Consider the following 21,125-nt stretch of genomic DNA (forward strand, 5'->3'; position numbering starts at 1 on the left):
GAGTATGACTTTAAAAATGCCTTTTTTTTTCTTTCCGTAATTTGTGTAATCACCAGTATCGTTTTTCAGTACCTCTCTGTTTACCTGGAGGTGTTTTCCTCAACAGTCTTTTATAAAATCTGTCTTTTATAAAATCTGTCATAGATGAAGATATTTATACTTTCTTCAAAGTACTTTTTTTTTTTCTACATTTAAATGGAAAGCAGACTAGATCAGCTAACATAAGGTAGCCAAGTAAAATTGATCTATGTGTAAACTGGCTGAAGAAAATTCTTGATACATATTAATGTAAAATCTAAAATATGCATTTGGAAAACACTTGGAAAAATCCTATAAAACACACTATGACTGAATTTAAATTTAATAAAACCATTTTCTTTTTTTTAATTTCTGTTTTCAGATGACTTTTTGGTATTGCATTTAGCTGACTTGGTCCGTATGGCTTTTATGGCTGCCACAGATCACAGTGATCAACTTCGTCTTTCTGGGCTTCAGATGTTGCAAATCATTGTTCGGAAGTTTGCGGCCGTTCCAGAACCAGAGTTTCCAGGTCATGTAATCCTGGAGCAATATCAAGCCAATGTAAGCACCATTGATAATAACTTGGAAAAGTTTAGAATAACTTTGAGTTACAGTCAATTCTAAAAGAAATTTGCACTCACAATGTGTAGGTACAGAACTGGGTTTCAGTTACTTTGTTACTGAAGTGTTATTAATTTATTCGGACTTAACTTCCTTAAAAATCATCTTTTCAGTTGGCATAAAATTTTTTAGCCCCGAAGTTTTTCAAGTTTCAGCATTTTTCCCTCTTGAATACAACAAAACCAAAATAGATCATTGGTGGGGCTTTTTTGGAAAGCATTGGTTTTAGAGCGTGAAAGTATTGCAAGAAGTGTTAGGAATAACTACAGTTTTAAACTCTGCTTAGAAATAAGTAGCCTTTGCACAGCAGCCATCACATTTGGAGATCTTGGCCAATAAACAAGCTAGAGAAGCGTGGATTGTACTCATAAGGTCCATTTCAGTTAAGTCTTGGTTTAGATTTAGAGAAAAGATGTCCCGGTCATTTAGCATTCCAGACCAACACAGCTGTGTTAAGCCTCATACAGCTTCAGTTTCTAGCAGGCAGTGAATGGAGCAGATCACTTTCTCTCATAGAATTGGAGAGACACTGAAGACATCCTGACCTACTTTGATCTTGCTTTTGCCATTGTAATTCTATTTTTTGGCACTCCTTTGTGGTCTAGTCATCTGAAGCTATCAAGGAAAACAATAAACCATCTGCCCTTGCTGTCCAAAACCATCAAGCAGGTCACAAGTAAAGCTAATAATTTTTTTTTTAAGCTTCAATATCTTTAAAGTGTTTCTGCTAATACTGTGCACAGATCTCATCAGCTGTTTCATTTAAGTTTAAGAGATGTGAAACTGTTAAAAAATCAAGTCTACATTGTCTGATTTTTTTCCCTTAAAAATATCATAATAATCCAGAAAAAGATGGATATAAATTTTCTGGACTTAAGTAATGACTTCCTAAAATCTGTTCAGAAGTTCCAGAAAATGAAGTCTCAGCTTTAGAGGGTCAAGAAATTGTCATTAATTGCCATTAAAACCAAATCCTTTTCACTTATTTCACAAACATTTATTGCAGTACTTGCTCTTTGGGATGCAAGTGTAGTACCTCAAACTTAAATGTGAGTTTTCAAATACGTGCTTAAAGCAGCCAGGGAATCTTTTATTAGTGAAATGGTTTTCAACGGTGTGAGGAAGTAAAACCTCTGCAGCCCGGTAACTCTGTGTTTGTGTATTCTTTATTAGGTAAATGAGGTTTGTGCTCTCTCCTGTTTTCATTTTCCAAAGTTGATCAGCTTCAGTTGGCTGTTTTCTGAAATCTGTATTGTTTCTGAGTAAGGAAATGCCACTCACTAGGTGTCTTGCAAGTGTTTCATGGTTCAGAACATTGCTTTTTCTTTTGTGGGCTCCTCATCAAGTCAAACATTCAGGAAGGAAGACATTACTGTTTCTGTTTTAGACTGTGCAAAAAATAGAGTCAACCCTGAGGATCCCTCTCAAAGAGAGTGATGTCTTCAGTTTAAGCAAAACAATAAAAGTATGACTGAAACTGTTTCTCTGCTCTTTAATCTCACCGAATCAGCCTGTGAAAAAATAACAAAGGAATTATGCTTTATAAAGGAAAACTGTAACAAAGGCTGATTATGAAAAGTAAGTCTTTCATTGATTGTTCACTATGTATTAAATGTTGTATAACTTCTCTTTAGGTTGGAGCAGCACTTAGGCCTGCCTTTGCTCCTGAAACACCTCCTGATGTCACAGCAAAAGCATGTCAGGCAAGTGTTGAAAGTCAGAAGTCTCTTAGGTAATAGACCCTCTGAAATATTTTTTGCTTGATACGCAACACAAGAAAAAGGAAATTAAACATCTAACTTTAAATCTTCCATTCACAAAAACTGATGTCACCTATGTTGCCTCGATATTGTGACAGCTGACAATTTGCCACTTTAAAGTGACAAAAATTTTTGTCACTTTAAAGTCTTTTGAGAAACTTTGTTGCAGTTGATATTTTGACCATTATTTGTGACACTTGACTAATATTTTGGTTTTCACTGCTTAAGTATACTAAACTGGGATGTAATTTAACATTTGTCATTGTCTGAAAGTTACTGTGTCTTGGTAGAAATTAAATCTGGCTCTCATAATTTTACAGATGGGAAGAAGAGTATCTAGGGGTGTTTTTCTTGTTCCTCATTGTTTCTGTTTCACACCACTAGGTATGCAGTGCCTGGATAGCAAGTGGTGTAGTAAGTGATCTTAATGACCTTCGGAGGGTTCACCAGTTGCTTGTGTCCTCTTTGCTCAAAGTGCAGGCTGGGAAAGAAGCACAAAATCAACAATATAACGAAAGCACCTCAACTATGGAAGTACTAGCTGTCCTTAAGGCTTGGGCAGAGGTTGGTATAGCAAATCTGTAATCTTAGTCTTGATATCACGTAGGTGAGTTAGAACCTTTTGGCCAGAATTTTCAGCGATTTTTAACATTCTTCTTCAAATAGAAGGTGCTGACCCTTCACTACCTCTAAAAGCACATGAACTTTGTAAACCTGACAAAAACACTGCTAATTAAACTGGTTTTATTATACTATACATTAAGAATAATGTATCATACTAAAAAATAGGAATTCCTTAATATATTTGAATAGTTCAATATTGATTTGAAATCAAAGTTGAAATGTTATAAATGGTTATGGTGATAGTCCACTCAGTGTGCTGTTTTAAATAGGTGTCATTTTTCTCATTATCCATTGGCATTTTATATCTTAGAAATAGATCTTCTAAATTAATATTGACAGTTCAGTACTGCTTTAGTTAAATTAAAATCACCTCATGTGAATGCTTGTTTTAACATGTGTAAATGCAAGGTTAAATATTTAAAAGCCAAAAATGTGAACCATGTACACCACCTCCAAAAGATGTGTATTAGAATGTAGTGATAATAGCCTTGGATAATGAGGGTTGATAACCAGCTAAAGATGAACATGTTATGAAGGTGGATGATATTTCAGTGTATAACTGGGAAGGTACTTTGGAGGAGAAAGTAGGCTATAGGTAGTTTTTATGTAAACATTTGTAGAAAAATATACCAATGTTTCAAGTGCATATGTGAGAACAGATACTGACAAAACAGCAAAGCCCTTGGAGATAAGCTAGCAGTTGGGAATAAAATTTTTGAAAACATTCTTATATTGAGAGATTTAAATAGATTGGTCTATTTAATCTGTTCAGGAAAAGATAAAGTACTGTGATTAATTTAAAATCATTACACAAAAAAAGGTTTTTAATAGCATATAACAACCTTTCACTGTTCAGAAGCCAGGACAAAATTCAGAGCAGATGTGAGGCTCAACTTTCAGAAGTGAAGATCTGTAGATTGTTCCAGCCTATAATTAAGATCACTAGAATTCTTCAAAGGCAACTCTGTAGAACTTCCTGTAAGATTTTGTGACCTGTAATTTACAAATATTTCACTTAAACCTTGGGCAATTCCTTCTCCATTAGAATCTTACCTATTTCTTGTTTACAGCAATTGAAGGAATTCCCCCATCCTGTTGCTGCAGGGAGGTGTGAGAAAAGGGTTTGGTGTGTGTTTAGTTGCTGCTCTGGGACAACCCACTACAACTTGCAAACATGAAAAAGATGCAGAAATCATAATTGCAAGAGACTAGTATTCAACAAAGCTGACTTGAGATTCATTGAATCTAAAGGTGTGCTTGATAGTTGAGAAGAGCTTCCCTCCAGGGGCAGTTTGGAGAGACTACAGGGAGCTGTTTGTCTGAAGTATTCTCAATGCTCTTTTTGATAACCAGAGAGGTATCATGGGAACTTAACACTGAGATTAACCTTATAGATGGTAACACCCAAAGTTTGCAAAGTATGCGGGATTGTACTCTTCATTCTTTACTGCTAACAGGAAGTAACACATAAATTTGAGAAGTCAGTTTCAAGTGCCATATAGCATTTCTGTTAAAAAAAGATTTAGGAATGAGTTAACTTGTTTCTGAATCATTATTACTGGCATATTATTTGATAGTTCTTCAGTCTTGTAGCTATAACAGTGTTTGATGGTTGGAAGAAGAAACTGGACAAATAATATATTATTTTTTAAGAACAGGGTACTTAATTACAGATAGGAATTTTAGTAGTTTTCCCCTTTTTGGGGATTCTGGCATTGTTCACCCATGCTTACTAGACTTGAAACAGAAATAGATTCTAGGAAATCTCATGCCTGTTCAACAGGCAGTCATGCTAGTGATTACAATAGTTTTCCAAGTGTTAATATTTGTAACTCTATCCAAATATATCAACAGGTTTACATAGTTGCAGTTGAAAAGCAGAAAAACCAAAGTGATACAAACAAGCACTGTTTAAAAATTGCAAATTCCTCGGAAGAAAGCTACAGAGATGTAACATTTTCAGCCAGTGGTCTTCTGGACTTGGTACAGGCAGATCTGGGAACACTGAGCAAGCTCTGGCTTGCTGCACTTCAAGATTTTGCTCTCTTAACTTTGCCTCCAGAATATGCATCACAACTACCTACTGAAGGTAAAAAGGCAAATGAGTTGTATTTTCATTTGTATAGAGAATAAGCCTACTTATGGACCTATTTAAAGATCAAGACTGCGTTTGAGAACAGAGGTTTCATAGATGTGAAGAGTGGTTTGGTATTCTTATTCATTGGCTATCTTTATGGTTGAAAGAAGAAATAGGTAATCTGTTGCACTCTGTCTGAATAAATCTAAATGAAGTGCCCTCATTGGCTTGAATTTTAATACCAAACATTTAAAAAATTCATACACAGAATACAATCTCATTTTAAGAATGAGAAAATACAGTAGTTGAAAATAAATTACACCCTTAAAACTAATTTTTTTTTTTTCTTGTAGGTGGTACATTTTATACAGCAGAGACAATTGAAAATGCCAGACCTCATTACTACAACTCCTGGGCACTGATACTTTATGCTACAGCTTTATGGCTCACTAGCACAGGTTTCATTGTTGTTGATCCAGATGAAGGAGTTACAAATCTCTCCAGACCTGTTACCCCAACTACCATGTGTCAAGATTCTTCTACCAGGCCCTTGGTGAAATCTCCTGAGGATGTGAATACTGACAGATTTCATCTTATCTTGGGTTAGTGAGTGACTGCATAGTCTGCCTAGATGTAGATAAAACTGTTAGCAAAAAAATTTTTATTATTCAAATTTAACTGCATTGTTCAATATTGCATCTTTCAGAAAAACATACAGTCAGAAGAATTTTAAGTCCTGGTGAAAAAATTATAAGGGATTTTCCCAAATGTGGTACAAAAACCACTGAGCTAAACAAGCCCTAAACAAATGCTTATTGCTCTGCTCATAACCATGCAAGTTCAAGGGTGGATTTCACAGTGTTTGTACCAATACAGTTACAGAGTGTATGGGTTAGTTGCACCGAAGTACAGTTTTACATCACACAATAGTTTATAGGTTGGAAAGACTTGTGGAGATCATTTTGTCCACCTCCTGCTTGGTCACCTAAGGCAGGGTCACATAAAGCCAGCTGCTCAGGACCATGTCAGCTTTTGAATATCTGTGTGGATGGAGACTCAGCCCCTCTGGACAGCCTGTGCCAGTGCTCAGTCACCCACACAGTAAAAAGTGTTTCTTTACATTCATATAAACCTCAACTAAGCCTCCACTACTGCACGAGCTAATCAGGCAGTTCAACTCAGTCCCGGTTTTCTAAGTTTGCACAATTAGGCATTTCTGGTTATCTTTTTTTCTTGGCCTCTCTTTTGTATCTTTCTTTTGTAATCTCTTTTTGGAATGAGTTTGTCTGGCATTGTTGCATATATCTTCTTTTGAATCCCAGTCTTTCTGCCAGGTCCATTTTGAACTCCATTGCTCTCTCAGTTAGAAGTGAGACTTCTGATACAAAAGCTGCTCATTTCCCCTGCTTCCTCTACTGCTTAGTGCATCAAATTTCATGTACTTGACCATGGGCATCTGGCTTGTTTATTCTGCTTTTGAATAAAATAGCATTTTAATTTTCATTCCCTACAGAGAACCTGAAAGAATTTATAACTGCTTTTCTGTTGCACAGCTATTGTTTAGTGGACATGGATCGGTTTCCCAAGTCATCACACATTTTGGAATTACAGCTGTACAACTGGGATAAGAATATGGATTGTAGTTTATATGAAGGTTATCTCCAATATTTTGAAGAGTCCTGAAAGCTGAGAAAAAAGTTAGCTGTTATCTACTCTAGGATTTACAAACTTAGGCTTCATGTGATTTACTTACTGCTGATTATGCAGTTGTGGTGGTAGTTAGCATTATTAGCTTTTTTTTTAATGGGAAGAAAAGCCTCAGTCTCAGAGTTTGTGAATTACTATTACTTTCAGCATTTTCTTCTATTACGTAAATCAGAGTGATTAGGCGAATACTCTCCTACATACTCATTATGAATTGTCCTGTCTGCTCATTAGACCTCGTGTATTATTCAGAAATTGCTGGGGTTTTACTTATGTTAGTAGCCAGTTATAACTGGCTCTTATACTGTCTAGAAGTTGAAGTTCTTTGTATTGTTTTGATGGAAGTAGAGCTCTTGCCCCAAGGTATTAGCAATAGGAGACTAATTCACTTTAAATGCTACTTCTGTGGTTGTTCAACCTTCTGTGAGGTTACTTAGTAGTGGAAAAAACTGCTTAAAATTTCAAGTACACATGGATTTTTTTTTTCCAATGCTTACAGGAATTAGTGTGGAGTTCCTGTGCTCTCCTCGATCAGATGCAGCAATGGAGAACATTATTGCCTGCTTACATGCCCTGCAGGCACTCTTCGATGTTCCATGGCCAAGGTCTAAAATTGGTGGTGATCAGGTAATGCATAATGACCAAATTCCCCCCAGAATTAAGGCATAGTTTTAGTCTGAACAGTAGCTCTACAATCTCCTGTATTTCCAGGAATCTTCAACATATAAATAGTAGGTAAATTATATGCTTTACCCAAATTCGAAGCTGTAGAGGGAGGAGATAAAAAAGAGCACAACACGGAACCTGTAAAGTGAGGGGCAGAGAATTTCAGGACATTTTTTTCAAAATGCATATAGTGTAGGAGGGCTACAGTGTAGTGTCCCCACCTTCAAGAGTTAAGAAGCCAGAAGATAAAGATTATTTCGGCTTTTTTAGTTTCCCTGTATCTTAAATTACTGTGGTAACTGTTTTGTTGAGAGAATTGATAGGGACTGCTGTTACTAGGAGCCAGGAGCTGGATGGTGAAGAAAATGCCAACTCCTATGATTGTGTCAATTACATTGTGTTTCATAGATCAGTCAGAGTGATACTGTTGGCTTTAACAAGTATTAACAAGTTCCTAAAACTGCTGCATTCAAGTTAAAATGTATTAGATGTTTTTCTCATTGTAGGAGTTGGGTGTAGAGCTGCTGAATGTTTTGCATCGACTGATACTGACCAGAGAGTCACCTGATATTCAGCTCGCTGCCCTTGAAGTGGTTCGCTTGATTCTTTTTGCAGCTCAGGAACATGTGAAGGAAAAGCGGAGAAGTGCAGAAGGTACAATACTGTATGAGATGTTTGAATACCTATTATCAGGGTTAAAGCACTTCTTTCTTGGCTATGTCTTTATTGAAGTGTTTCACAGTTGGATTCCAATTCTATCAAGGTAGTCCAGGTTCCTGGCATAAGAAATTCAGGTAGTATGATAGATAGCAGGGGTGGTTTAGGTGTTGAACAGAAGGTAGAAAGTGAGGAGAAAAACTGCAAAAACTGCAGCTGAGTGGCATCAGGGAGGGAAGAGTCCTAGTGAAAAGCTGGGATCAGCTGCAGTTGAGCAATGGACAGACTCAGCACAAACAGCTGTTACAAGCCAAGTTGCAATAGTTACTGTAATTGTAACTTCCTAACATTCATTTTCTAAAAGGAAAAAACTGGGAGAAGAATAAAAATGCTTGTATCAGATGATATCATATTGGCTTGGTGCCTCAGGATCTTTTATGTCAAAGTCTATTGTACACCCTTTTGCTTTTTGGCAATCACTGCACAGTTTGCATTTGAATTCAGAAGGATGGGTGTTTGCTAGTAGAATTTTGAATACATATCCATGCACATGTGTCAAGATTATAATTTGGTGCTGAAACAATCTTAAGAAGTAAACTTTTTGGAAACATGTCACAGCCTGCAGACTTCTGCCATATTTCTTGGTTTTTTTGCAGTTGATGATGGTGCTGCAGAAAAGGAAACATTACCAGAATTTGGAGAAGGCAAAGACACAGGGGGACTGGTGCCTGGGAAATCATTAGTCTTCGCAACACTGGAGCTGTGTGTTTGTATTCTTGTCAGACAGCTTCCTCAGCTCAATCCTAAATTAACTTATAGCCCTGCAGTTCCACCTGGAAAACATCTGTTACTGTCAGAAGATGGAAGTAGACTGGTAGCAGCAGCATTAGTTATTCTCTCTGATGTTCCTTCAATCTGCTCTCCTGAAGGTATGCTATTTCATCACAAGAAAAGATAAAAGAAAGAATATTAGGCCTTCTCTCCCTTTCTTATTAACTAATTTTCTTAGCTAAGTCTGGCAGCAAGTTTTGTTTATTTGCTTGTGACAATTTCCTTTTCTAATTATTTTTTGACTGTCAAATTGCAAAACAAGTTACAAAACTGAAGCAGTTAAATTAGTAGTTTCTGTTTCCCTCCCACCCTATAGCAGTGCAATTAACAGATTCATTTTGTACTGGGAAGTATACAACAGCTACATGATTATATGCTACTTGAATTGACTATTCTGGAATTTATAATGCAGACAAATTAAATTTAAAAGGGAAATGTTACCTTTCCATCATTTGAACATTAACAAACAGCTACAAGGAATTACGGTTGAATTCTCAGATTAGTTGACTTTTACCCGTGATTCATTTTGCATTCACTCCAAACTTTAGGATGGTTCCCCACTACCAAGCCTCAATATCATGTTCATACATATAATCTCTCAGTACTGTTACAGCCACACAAACCATCTCTGCCCTATTCCTCTGTTCCCACCTTAAGTATTGTTGTTACCCCTCATGCAAATTTTTGGCATTTACCACCCCTGAAAATTTCTTCTTTTTTAAAAAAAATTTGTTCTCTCTTAAATTATTCTTTTATAGGGAATATGATACTCCAAATGTGATAGGTGGCAGCCCTTGCAATCCATGTAAGGTGATGATATGCTTTCCCATTTCTATCTGCAGCTCGTTATTTACCAGTTCAAAGGAAAAGGAAATAAACATAGCATTGCCTAGATCTGAGGACAGCTATTTTGTATGAAAAATAATCTGTGATTTTTTTCTCACTGTAGTTTTTGTCTTTAGTTGTCCATGTTATTCCACAAACAGCTTGCAGGAACAGACCACAGGGAATATTTACACTAGAGAGGTTAAGCATTTTGTTCAGGTGACTAAAAAGAGGAGCTTAAGCTTGCTTATACAGTCAGTTGAATAGGGAAGCAGCTCTAAAAGTTGGCTCATAATCAGAGAGATGAGAATTCCTCTGTGGAATTGCCTAATTTTTCCCCTTTTTTGGGTAACGAAGTTACCTACTCATCCCCTTTAGTAGGACTGAAGTTACCATCCTGTAACTGCCATGTCTCTTACTTCAGGCACCTGTCATGACAAGTTTGCATAAGAAGATTTGCAAGTAAATTATGTTCATGACCTACATTTCCTACTGAATTTCAACAGTAAATTTTCAAAGACTTGGCTGTTCAAAAATAGATGTCCTCAGCTTCAGGAAATACTTATGCATAAGTCAGAGACCCTCATTATTCAACAGGTCTCTCATGAACATCAGTGTACTAAAATTTGAAAAACATAAGCATTTTGCTGTTTAGGGAATGAGATAAGCCTATTAAGCCATATGCTTAATTCTGCTTTGCAGAATCATAACTTAGGACAGGAGGAACACATAAGTATGCAAGTTTCTAGATTACCTCCAATATATGCAGAATTCTGAATTACTATTAGATTCCAAGACATAAAAATTAGTTAAACTGCTATGCCACGTTATTCCTGTGAAATGTAGAGCATTTTTAGAGGTCTCTTACTACGACTGGTCAACTGTCAGATTCTCAGACATGAAAATCTCTTTAGTAGCCTGTGGAGCAATCTGCTTCTCTCCTTAGGTCTTCCTTTTCCAAGATATTTTTAGAGGCTTCTATTTAAATTCTGGGGAGTTTTATACAGATATTTTTTCTGAAGTCCTTATTACCCTTACTAAAATTCTTGACTTCAGTGATTTCCTGGAGCAACGGCATCCTTAGGTAACCACACATCGTGTGGTAGAAGTATTTCCTCTTGCTAGTTTTGAAATTACCCCCTGTAATTTCCTTCACTGTATTGTCTTCATGGGCAAAATATACTTAGATGCTTATACTTCGTTTTCTACTCTTCTTCCTATATACTAGTATATACAAAATATTTACTATGTACCAATATATATACTAGCATGTACTGTATACACTGCTATACTTTATATAGTTCCATGGCTTCTCTTCCATGAGAACCACCTCCTCAGTGGTTTTGATCTTTCTGTTCCTATTTTTCTCTGACTATGACATAATTCCACACTTCATGTAGTAAAGTCATCAAGGAGAAGATATATACAATGCTTATTTTAAGTTCACTTAAGCAATCTGGCTCCCTGTTTGCTACAGCAGGCCACATGATATTTCAAATCTTATCTTCAAATTACCAGTGGTTCTATTCATAGATACGCTTTAAATTGATAAATTATAAATATAAAAGAGAATCCAAGAAAACTGCCTCAATTTTTGAAGTATAAAAGGTACCTGAATTTTTTTAATTTCTGTGAAATTATTTTGCATTGTTTTACAGGAAGTGTTTCAGTTCTTCCGACTATTTTGTACCTAATTATTGGAGTACTTAAAGAAACTGCTGTGAAATTGCAAGATGGCCAGTTACCTCTGACAGTTGCTGCATCTCTACAAGCTCTTAAAGGACTCTTGTCTTCTCCAATGGCTCGAGCAGAGAAGAGTCAGAATGCTTGGACTGATCTTTTACGTAGTGCTTTGGTCACAGTGCTTGACTGTTGGGATCAAGGTAAGCACAAACATTGGGTTTATGAGTTAAAAATGAGAAATGCTAGTGTGAAACTTCGTTTGATTTTCTTTAAATTGAATTCATGCACACCTCAAAAAAGACTTCTCTTTTAGTCACAAGAGAATTAGCTGGTTACCAAGTACTATAATGCAATTTTGTCCCCGCACTCCATATGAGAAGTCATCATCTATAAAAGTACAAATGTGGGTGTCATGATTTAAGCCCAGCTGGAAATTAAGCGCCCCACAGCCACTCACTCAACCCCTACTCCCTCTTCCCCTCACCCTAGTGGACTGGGGAAAAGAATCAAAGTAAAACTTTTATGTTGAGATAAGAACAGTTTAATAATTGAAATTAAAGTAAAATAAAGTAATAATGGTAAATGATAGTAATAATGGAAACAAAAAGAGAAAAACAAGTGGTGCATTGTTAAGTTGCTTACCACCATCTGACCAATGTTAGAGCCCCCTTCCTGAACCCGGATCATCTACCCTTCCCAGTAACTCCCCCCAGTTTATTTACTGGGCTTGATGTTCTATAGTGTGGAATATCCCTTTGGTCAGTTCGGGTCACCCATCCCAGCCATGCTCCCTCCCAGTTTCATTTGCTAATCTTCTCACTGGCACAGCATGAGACTAGGGAAAAGGTCCTTTACTCAGGATAAACAGACCTTAGCAAAAACCAAAACATCAGTGTGTTATCAGCCTCATTCTCATTCTAAATCCAAAATGCAGCACTACAACAGCTGCTGGAAACAGCTACTAGTGTCTCTAGTGAAGCTAAGGGTGTTAAAACAGTAGTGCAAGAAAAGAATTTTTTTGTCTTGAGTCAGTTTACTGTGTGCTGCTGCTTCAACTTCCTGAGTTTGTAGTATTTTCATTGTTCCTTATGTTTAATCTCTTAAAATTGTTTAAAACTTATAGCAAAAGAATATATATTCTAAATGCAAATTTTATATTATTCTCAAATAGCTTGTATTCTAATATGTCATACCAGTTCTTCAAAGATATTTATTGGACTTTATACAAAGGAATAGGAGTATCCTATCATTTCAAAATATGCATATGATCACCCCTGAATTCCCATTTTGGCCTTGGCTTTTATTGCAGTAGAAGTCCATCTCACTCTATCAGAGGATGTGTATTTGAAAACAGAGGTTCCTAAAGAAACGTAGACAGCGATATTACTATTCCACCTCTTTGTACCATTTAAACCCGTGGAATGTTTTATGCAAGTCTAACAGTTTTCTTCCTTTGTTGATAGTAGATGGCCTTCTCCAAGAACTTGATGAAGTCAGCCTTCTCACTGCTATTACAGTATTTGTTATGTCTACCAGCCCAGAAGTTACTACTGTAGAGTGCCTTCAGAAGCGTTGTATTGAGAAGTTTAAAACTGCACTTGACTCAAAGGATCCTCTTGTAAGTACTGGTGAAGATATTAGAATGTCACTACCACACTGAATGACTGTTAGCTTATTTTAGTTGAGTTGCTAGTCCTGTGTGTTGATGGAAGTTAATTCTCTCCTGACTATATCTGTTGTATTTTAAAATACAGTTTGAACAAGTGAGCAAGAACAGGTCCAGCATGTTCAATGTCCAGCAGTGCATTTAATCATTGTTCTGTATGCAATTCTGTATTCCTATTTTTTTTTTTTTACTTTCAGTGCTTTATACATTGCTAAGTACACATCACAGTTCTGTAATGTTTCAGGCACTTGTCAAATTTTATTTGTTAATTTTATCTTCAACACACAGATACTGTCTTTTGCACAGGAAATACCTCAACTGTGAGTCTTTGGGAGCTGGAGCAAGTACCACTAAAAAACTGTTACTGCCCCATAAGCATCAGTTCCTGGCCACTGCTGGATGCAGCTTACTGAACTAGATTAATGCTTTGTTCTGACCTAGCATAAGTATTTTCATGTACTGGCATTAGATTATAGTGCCACAATTTCTATACTACTGTGCTTCGCCTAAAAAATATGATGTATCAGGGAAAAATAGCATTTATACAAGTGGCTTTTTTAGGTGTTGGGACTACCTCAATTTCAAAGTTCAGCTCTGAAAATAACATGCATTAGGTATCATATTTGTTAGAATTCACTCTAAGCTGCTTTTCTTGCATCTCCTCTCTATATATTTGTGTAGTAATAAAAATTAAACTAAGTTTAATTTACTTGAGAAATTTACTTTACTTGTAAGACAATACTTTTTTTTATATATCAATACATTCCTAATATTGTAAGCTTCAATTTTTACTGTTAGGAAACTGAAAATGCCAAATATGACTGCAAGCAAACATTAGCATGCATTTGCAGATTTCATCCAAGTATTTAGGCATTAGAGCTGTTCAGAAATTATGTGGGAACTTGGCCGTTTCTGTCCTATTGACTTCCAAAGAGATGCAAGCTATTGCACCATTTAAGGCATTATAAATTGTGCCTACAGGGATATTGGTTATATTTTAAGCCCCAATTTGTTGGCACTATTGCACTTTTGCTAAGAAGGGAGTATTTTCAAAAGAATACTAATCTTCAAACAAAAATAGGAGTTTTTCCTTAACTCAAAAATATTGGAAGATACAAGACTTGATGGAAAGAAACAGAATGCATGATCTGGTTTCTAATAATAGTTGATTACAAGTTATAGTGCTCTTATAAAGTATTATACATGAGCAGCCTACAACCTGATGAATTTTCAAGTTGTGAGGCACATTTTTCCCCCTCCCAAAAATGTTATCTGCCAAAGTGTTAGATTTGGAACACCCATGTAGAAATGTATTTTGAACTGTAACACTTTGTAACATCAGATTTCATTTTCCCTTTAGGTACAGTGTAAATGCTACCAGCTGCTGCACTCCATCTTTCAGCATCCAAACAAAACTGTGTCGTACCCTTATATCCATTCTTTAGCACCATCCATTGTGGGGAAACTGCAGGAAACAGAGAAAGCAAAACCTGAAAATGCTGCTGAACTTCAGGTCATTCAGGAGGGAATTAAGGTGGTTACAGCTCTGACAGCTGCTGCTGAGGAACAGCACCGTAAGTTAATTCCATTTCTTGTACCCAAAGCATTAAAGATGCTCAAAGTTGCCACGAATAACAAACTAAAACCAAAACGACCACTAGGAATTCAGTCCTGAACACTAATTGCAAACAAAATTGCTCACAGGAATGTTGGGTTTTTTACCCAAAATGCTACTTCAGTTAACATTTGCAGCTTTACAGTTTGAATTAAATGTTAACTTAGAGAAATACTTCCAGTTAGAATTTGACACTATTTTTAAAAATTGTGTACTTAAGTTCTGTTTTCAATGTTCATAGGTGCTCACTTGGTGGCCTGCTTTCTTCCCATCCTCATTTCCTTTCTTTTGGATGAAAATGCCCTGGTTTCTGCTACAATCTCGGCAAAAAATCTACATGAGTTTGCTTTGCAAACTCTGATGCAGATTGGTCCACAGTACTCATCAGTTTTTAAAAAACTAATGGCCTCCTCTCCAACTATGAAAGCCAGGCTTGAGTCAGCTGTTAAAGGCAATCAAGAAAGCATCAAAGTGAAGACTCCTAAACATGCAAAAAATCCTGGAAAAAGCTCAAGCATTCAGCTCAAGACCAATTTTCTTTAAATCCCCATATTGTCATTTTACGCACTTTGATATCAACAGCAAAAAAATTCTTTTAATTTATAATCTCAAAGGATTGTCATGAGTTGATCTCATGTATTTCAGTTTGTGGTGAAGTATTACAGAAGGTTTTTAAGAGAAAGCAAGTCTCTAGATAACTTTCTCTTAGTGTAAGACTTCTTAAATATCTCCAAACACTAAGAATAAATCAGAGGTCATCAAATCTGTATTTTTTTTATTGGTTTGGACTAAGATATCAGAAATGCACATGCTTATATTAAAAAATACAGTGAACTTTGCCACAGATATATTTAGGAGCACCACACACTTGGCCATTAAGTAGTAAAGTTAACTATTTTTTTAAAATACATATTTGTCAAAAATAAGTTACTGTAATTTGGTTTTGGATTTAACAGGGACATAAATTTACTTACAGGTTGTAATCTGTGCTAATTACTAATTTAACACACTGCATCATTCATTAAACGGATTAAATATCCTTGTAAGCCTTATAATAGTTTATTGTTGATCTCAGAAAATTCAACTCAGTAAAGGTAATATGGATAGCTTTAATCCTAGTCACATCTTGAGCTGGCCAAGATGTAACAAATGCTGTGAAATCCAGCTCTGCAGTGCCTCTCTGGGGACTGTGGTTCCTTCCAGAGTGGGACTGTCGTGCATAGGGAAGGATTGCTGGGCTTGGTGCCTTGCTGCTTGACACAGTGTCATTTTTCAGGATGTGTGCTTTGATCAGTTTGTGTCAGGGGAGCCAGGCAGTAGCTTACATATCCTGTCCAGGACTGGACAGCAATTTTAACGTACTGTGCCTCAATTCAGACCTCTGCTCTATCTGGATGGATGTTCCCTGATCTTTGAATGATCGCTGATTTGTACATGTAACTTAATTCCTGTATCTCTGCAATGAGAGATGGAAGTATTTGAAGTCACCTTGTCTATAAATAGAGTGCAACAAACTCGTAATAAGAAGTATGTAATTAACATTTTTAGCAAGGAACATATTTTAATATAGAAAAATAACTATCAAAACTGCAATGGCTGTAAAGTATTTTATAAGTACAATGTATTGACTTCTTTCTTAATACCAGTATTACCTAAACCAAACACTGTCAAACCGAGGATACTATTTCCTTCTTGAATCTAATTGCTTTAAAAGGAAGAAGAAAAAAAATATTTACAGAACTGAGAAACACACTGTGACTCAGGAAGAGTGTGATGTACTGTATTTTATTAGAAGTTTTGTATATAAATATAATTGTAAATTGTACAGAATTAACAATTTGACCAAAGTTCTAACAATTCTTTTTTCTAATTTACATAAATAAAGCTAATTTTCTGCACTTAATATTTGTCTTGGTTATTTTATCCAATAGCAGATGAACTCTAAGGACTTGGTTATCAGAAAAAAAGTTGTTGTATGCTGCCTCAAAGGAACTAATAATAAATGTTTGGGTTGGATGCATCAAGGCCTGTGACTTGACATGCTGGTCTTCCTCTGTTGTGAGTGGTACAATGAGTAAATAAGTAGGACCGGGGGGGGTTTTATGTGTAAAACCCTGTTTTGCGCCAAATGCTGAAACTTATGAGCTGTGGGAAGATAGTTGAGATGCCTTCCATCTTTCCCAGGAGAACTAGAAATCCTGTGATCCTCTTCATTGAAGTCAAATCTGTAGTTGCTGGCTGTGTTAAAAGGGATTTATGTTAGATTTAGCAGTTACTCATCTTTATCTCATTAGTATTTTTTTTATGATGTTGCTTTACCCTTCCAAGTTTACTGGTGGGGTGTTTTGTTTTGTTTCCCAAAGCTGCTTCTGGAAAATCATAGATTCTTATCAAACTTAAACCCTTTAAATGAAACTCAAGTCATGTTTGTTATCAAAATGGCCAAATATATTTCTGAGGAAGTTAGTTGCTACCAAAGGTATTTGTGGCTACTTTTTTGTTTTCTGTCATGTATAGCAATGTACCAACGTTTTTTTGATGTTGAAAAGACAATCTATTGAAAGCGTACTTTGCTCAAAAACTTCTAAGAAACATATTTAAATTGCAAGAGCACCAAGGAAAGTTGTTAAAAGCCAAAAATTAAAGTTTCGTGCCGCTTAGTCCTAGATTCCTTAGAATCTCTTGTTGCAGTAGCTCAAAACTGAGCCATGGAGAAGTGCCATAATTATGTAATTTGACATTTCTTGATCGAGTCTTGTGGCCACATGTGGAAAAGGACCATTTTCAATATATCTGTGTACTGCAGAAGCAAAAATTATTCCAATAAAGACAACTGCTGCTAATCTTAATGTCAGTTGTAAATTAGGACAAATATGTGAGTTTTATTTACCTAGATAATTAATTTATGCATGTAGTAAAAATACCTGTTCCCTGAGTTCTAATTTCTTATGTGCACATAAAATAATGTGTTGGATACATGAACGATACTACTCATTTAAAATTTTATGAAAGAATCTTACAGATATTATCTTGTTGCAGTCGTAAAAAGATTTTGGCCTTTAAATATCAGGTGTCTTTGATGCAGTCTAACAAGGAACTTGCGTAATTCTCTCTTTTCCTGAAGAAATAAGCAAGACCACAGAGGAGTTTTGGTTTTAATTCCACTCCTCCTTTTTAGGCATTGCTTGACATGCAAGCCCTCATGTTTAGCCAAGCAAAAGAGCCAAACATATGTTTAGCCATAAACCAGAGCCACACTTTTGGCACTTCTGCTTCCTGTGTCCCTCGCCTCCTTTCTGATTGTTTTCTGTGCCATTTCTCTACAAGAACCAATACATTTTTTTCCAGTAAATTGTCTTTGCAATGAAGCATGTGGCCTGCATGCATGTTTACTCGCTATGTTTCCACTGTTTATACAAGAAATTTAATGGGATTGTGTGACGAAAGATCCTGTCTATGTCTGACCTCAAGTGCATATATACACATATGAGTACATAATGGAATGTACTATTAAAGTGCCATGCAAAAATTATTTGCAGACAACTTTCTGTTGACTGCAACAAACCAGAATTGGTCAAAACTGTGCAAAAGCATCGCACAGCTAGGAACCCATCACATATGTGGTGGGTTCTAACTGGATACAAGTCTGTAGCACTGCAGCTGAAATAGCAGCTTTTCTGTAAGCATTGTTTAGACTAGAATAAGTCTGAGACTGACCTGGTATATTCCAAGGTCCAGAAGTCACCTTCAGGCTGAGAGAGGTATCAGTCCAGTGATGCACATATCACCATAAAATGGGATTATCAAATGCATAGGAAGCATAGCAGATTTTTCTATTAATGAATGTCAGTTGCTAATTGGAATTTCCAAAGAGACTTTTCCCCTCAAGGCTGCCCACAGCAGTATCAAAGTGAGTTGTTGCCATTGCTGGAGCGGTGGAGGCATCTAGGATCGTTTGCAGGTTTATCAGAAGTAACAGTAATACTGCTTCATAGAGAATCAGGTGGAAAAATCATCAGCATTTCAATATAGCTTTAATTTGAATAAAGTTGGATGCATCTGTGACATTAACAACATATGAGAGGTCTCTGTGACAGTCTCCTCTAAAGCTTCATCCCTAATCTCAACAGTAGGTATACATGTTTTGTTTTCAGGTTCCTGAAATGTAGCTCTCTTATCAGTAGACACCAAGTCAGAAACAATTTCCAACATGTGTTACTTGACCAGTACTGGTCTACTAAATAAACCATGTGTGCTTCCTGCCAGTGCAAAACCTAGCCAATGATACTTCAGAGTAGGCAAGAAAGCAAGGGGGAAAAACCTTTGACAATTAACACTTTGTTTAGGAAGAACATACAGCACAGTCACTCTACTCTCTCTTGAAGGTAGCATTGCTTGGCCAGGCCTGATCTTGTGGGTGTTCCTAGATACTGCTTTTTGCACATGAGAACCTCTAATCCTAAGAACTGGCTATTAACCTGACTTTTCTCTGGCCGAGTGTTAAAAGAAGTGCTCAGATTTGTCCATAGCACTCGAGCAGGAGCAACCCTGGAGCTGTTGTTTTAGATGACATTTCACAGAGGACTCTCATTCAATTAGCAAGCAGTTCAAGCTGTTTAATGACAGTGGGCTATAGATTCAAAGACATAAAAATTAAAAATCATATTTGGCCACACATGACATGCTTTACCTGCCTCTAACATATTTAAAGAAATGAATACTGAAAGCTGATAATGCAAAATGAAATAAGCCAACTGCATTAGATACATGATGTTATCTGCATAAAGGAACCTTAAAGATATCAGTGCTATGCCACCAACTTGTCCAAAATATGTGGTTCTTACTTTGATTTTGATGTACAGTTGTGGATTTTTGAAGGGCTTTTTTTTTCCTAAAATATTCTCTAGATTCTCTGGAGAATAAGTGGTTTATTCCATATAACAATGGAAGGGGAAGTTACATCTAAATATAGAAAAAGTAGGGCTGAAGATATTGTCTGAGAAACAGGTCAGTGAAAAAGCAGGCTTTTAAAACCTCCTGCAGTAACCTGTGTTACATTAACTCAAATTCACTCACTCTGCAGCCAGATATCTGTTTTGGTCTGTGATCCTATGTCAGTTCCGTACTCCCGTTTATCTGAAGTGCAAAATCTGACTCCAGAAGGGAGAATGTGGCATCAAATCCCCTTCCTCTGTGTTTGCATTCCGTGGAGGCACATGCAGGGGGAAACAAGTTGTGAGGATGAGGAGCAGGCAGAGCAGAGCCTGCTGTCTGTGTGCATATTACTGTCTGTGCCAGTTTGCCTTCTTATTGCACAGAAAAACTTATGTATATAAAGGGGTTTGCAGATGAAGAATGATCTAAAAGTTTCTAAAAGTTGCTGATAAGGAGCTAAATTTAGTAATGACGAAGATTGATAAAGTCCCATTCTAAGCTACAGCCTTATAATTTGCCATTGTGTAGCCTAAGAAAATGCATTTTTTAAACTAGTGTTAATATTAATGTATTAAAATTTATGTGAACTATGTCACTGCCAATACAGAATTACTGAGAATCCCTGCTGCCACTAGTGGGAATTTTTTTCTTATTATAACCTTCTCTGGGGATGATTTTGTTTATGGTGTTTTGTAAGCATTTTTTTCTTCCCACTGCATCAGTTCTCTGTGTCCTTGTCCACAAAAAAAAGAAGGTGGTTTTGTATGAGACACATTTTCTGTGGAAGTATGAAGTACAGGCCTCAGGGATTCTGGAAACAATTTTGATTTATCTCTAAAAATAGAAATATTATGCAATTTGAAAATACAACCTATCATTATGAAGGCAAATGCTCTTAACCTCATCTTCCCTCATGTAAAATTCATGTCAAACACCAAGAAAAAATTGTCACAGATGTATGCATGTTTTATGGGAAACACAAGGATAACTGGTTCAAGCTGCTGCCACCAAATCAACCTGAAATTCAGTTAGGGGAATAAAATAACTTGCTTATAAGAAAAAATCAGGTACTTCTTCAAGTGAATTTATTAAATAATCAAGGATGGGATGCAGAGAGGAAATAGAAGAGGTAATACAAGTGAATGCATTTTGCCCTCCAATCTGAGGCACAAGCAAGCTGGTGTTCAGCTGCCAGGCCACACAGTAATGCGGCCAGGGGGAGGGTGGGATGGTACATGGGCTTATTTTTAGTCCATTCCGCCCAGTTCCCTTTTGAAACCAACAAATCAGGGTATAATTTATTTTCATAGATGGAGAATTCTTAAGCTGGTTGGAGGAGGAGTCTCAAGAACAAGTGGTCTTGAGTTGCAGCCACAACCAGTTGGAGCATAGTTCTAGGCACCCTCTAAACCATACAGTAAATATAGATACAAGACCCTT

At 36.5% G+C, this 21,125-nt stretch overlaps 1 protein-coding gene across 3 annotated transcripts in view; it reads left to right on the forward strand.

The window, feature by feature from the left end:
• Positions 1-16,630, forward strand: part of HEATR5A (HEAT repeat containing 5A) — a 62,498-nt gene extending 45,868 nt beyond the window's left edge. For 2 of the 3 annotated variants that reach the window (XM_083864071.1, XM_083864072.1), the window contains 12 exons: positions 401-582; positions 2,277-2,345; positions 2,787-2,966; positions 4,881-5,115; positions 5,457-5,705; positions 7,307-7,434; positions 7,980-8,127; positions 8,787-9,059; positions 11,445-11,669; positions 12,933-13,087; positions 14,496-14,709; positions 14,992-16,630. In XM_083864071.1, coding sequence (XP_083720197.1) covers positions 401-582; positions 2,277-2,345; positions 2,787-2,966; positions 4,881-5,115; positions 5,457-5,705; positions 7,307-7,434; positions 7,980-8,127; positions 8,787-9,059; positions 11,445-11,669; positions 12,933-13,087; positions 14,496-14,709; positions 14,992-15,293 — 2,360 coding nt within the window. In that variant the 3' untranslated portion in view covers positions 15,294-16,630. The remainder of the gene's footprint in view (positions 1-400; positions 583-2,276; positions 2,346-2,786; positions 2,967-4,880; positions 5,116-5,456; positions 5,706-7,306; positions 7,435-7,979; positions 8,128-8,786; positions 9,060-11,444; positions 11,670-12,932; positions 13,088-14,495; positions 14,710-14,991) is intronic. The other variant, XM_083864073.1, reaches the window with a different exon arrangement.
• Positions 16,631-21,125: the final 4,495 nt, after the last annotated feature.

This window comes from Zosterops lateralis, assembly GCF_965231275.1.
Source record: "Zosterops lateralis genome assembly, chromosome: 6".
NCBI classification, from domain to species: domain Eukaryota; kingdom Metazoa; phylum Chordata; class Aves; order Passeriformes; family Zosteropidae; genus Zosterops; species Zosterops lateralis.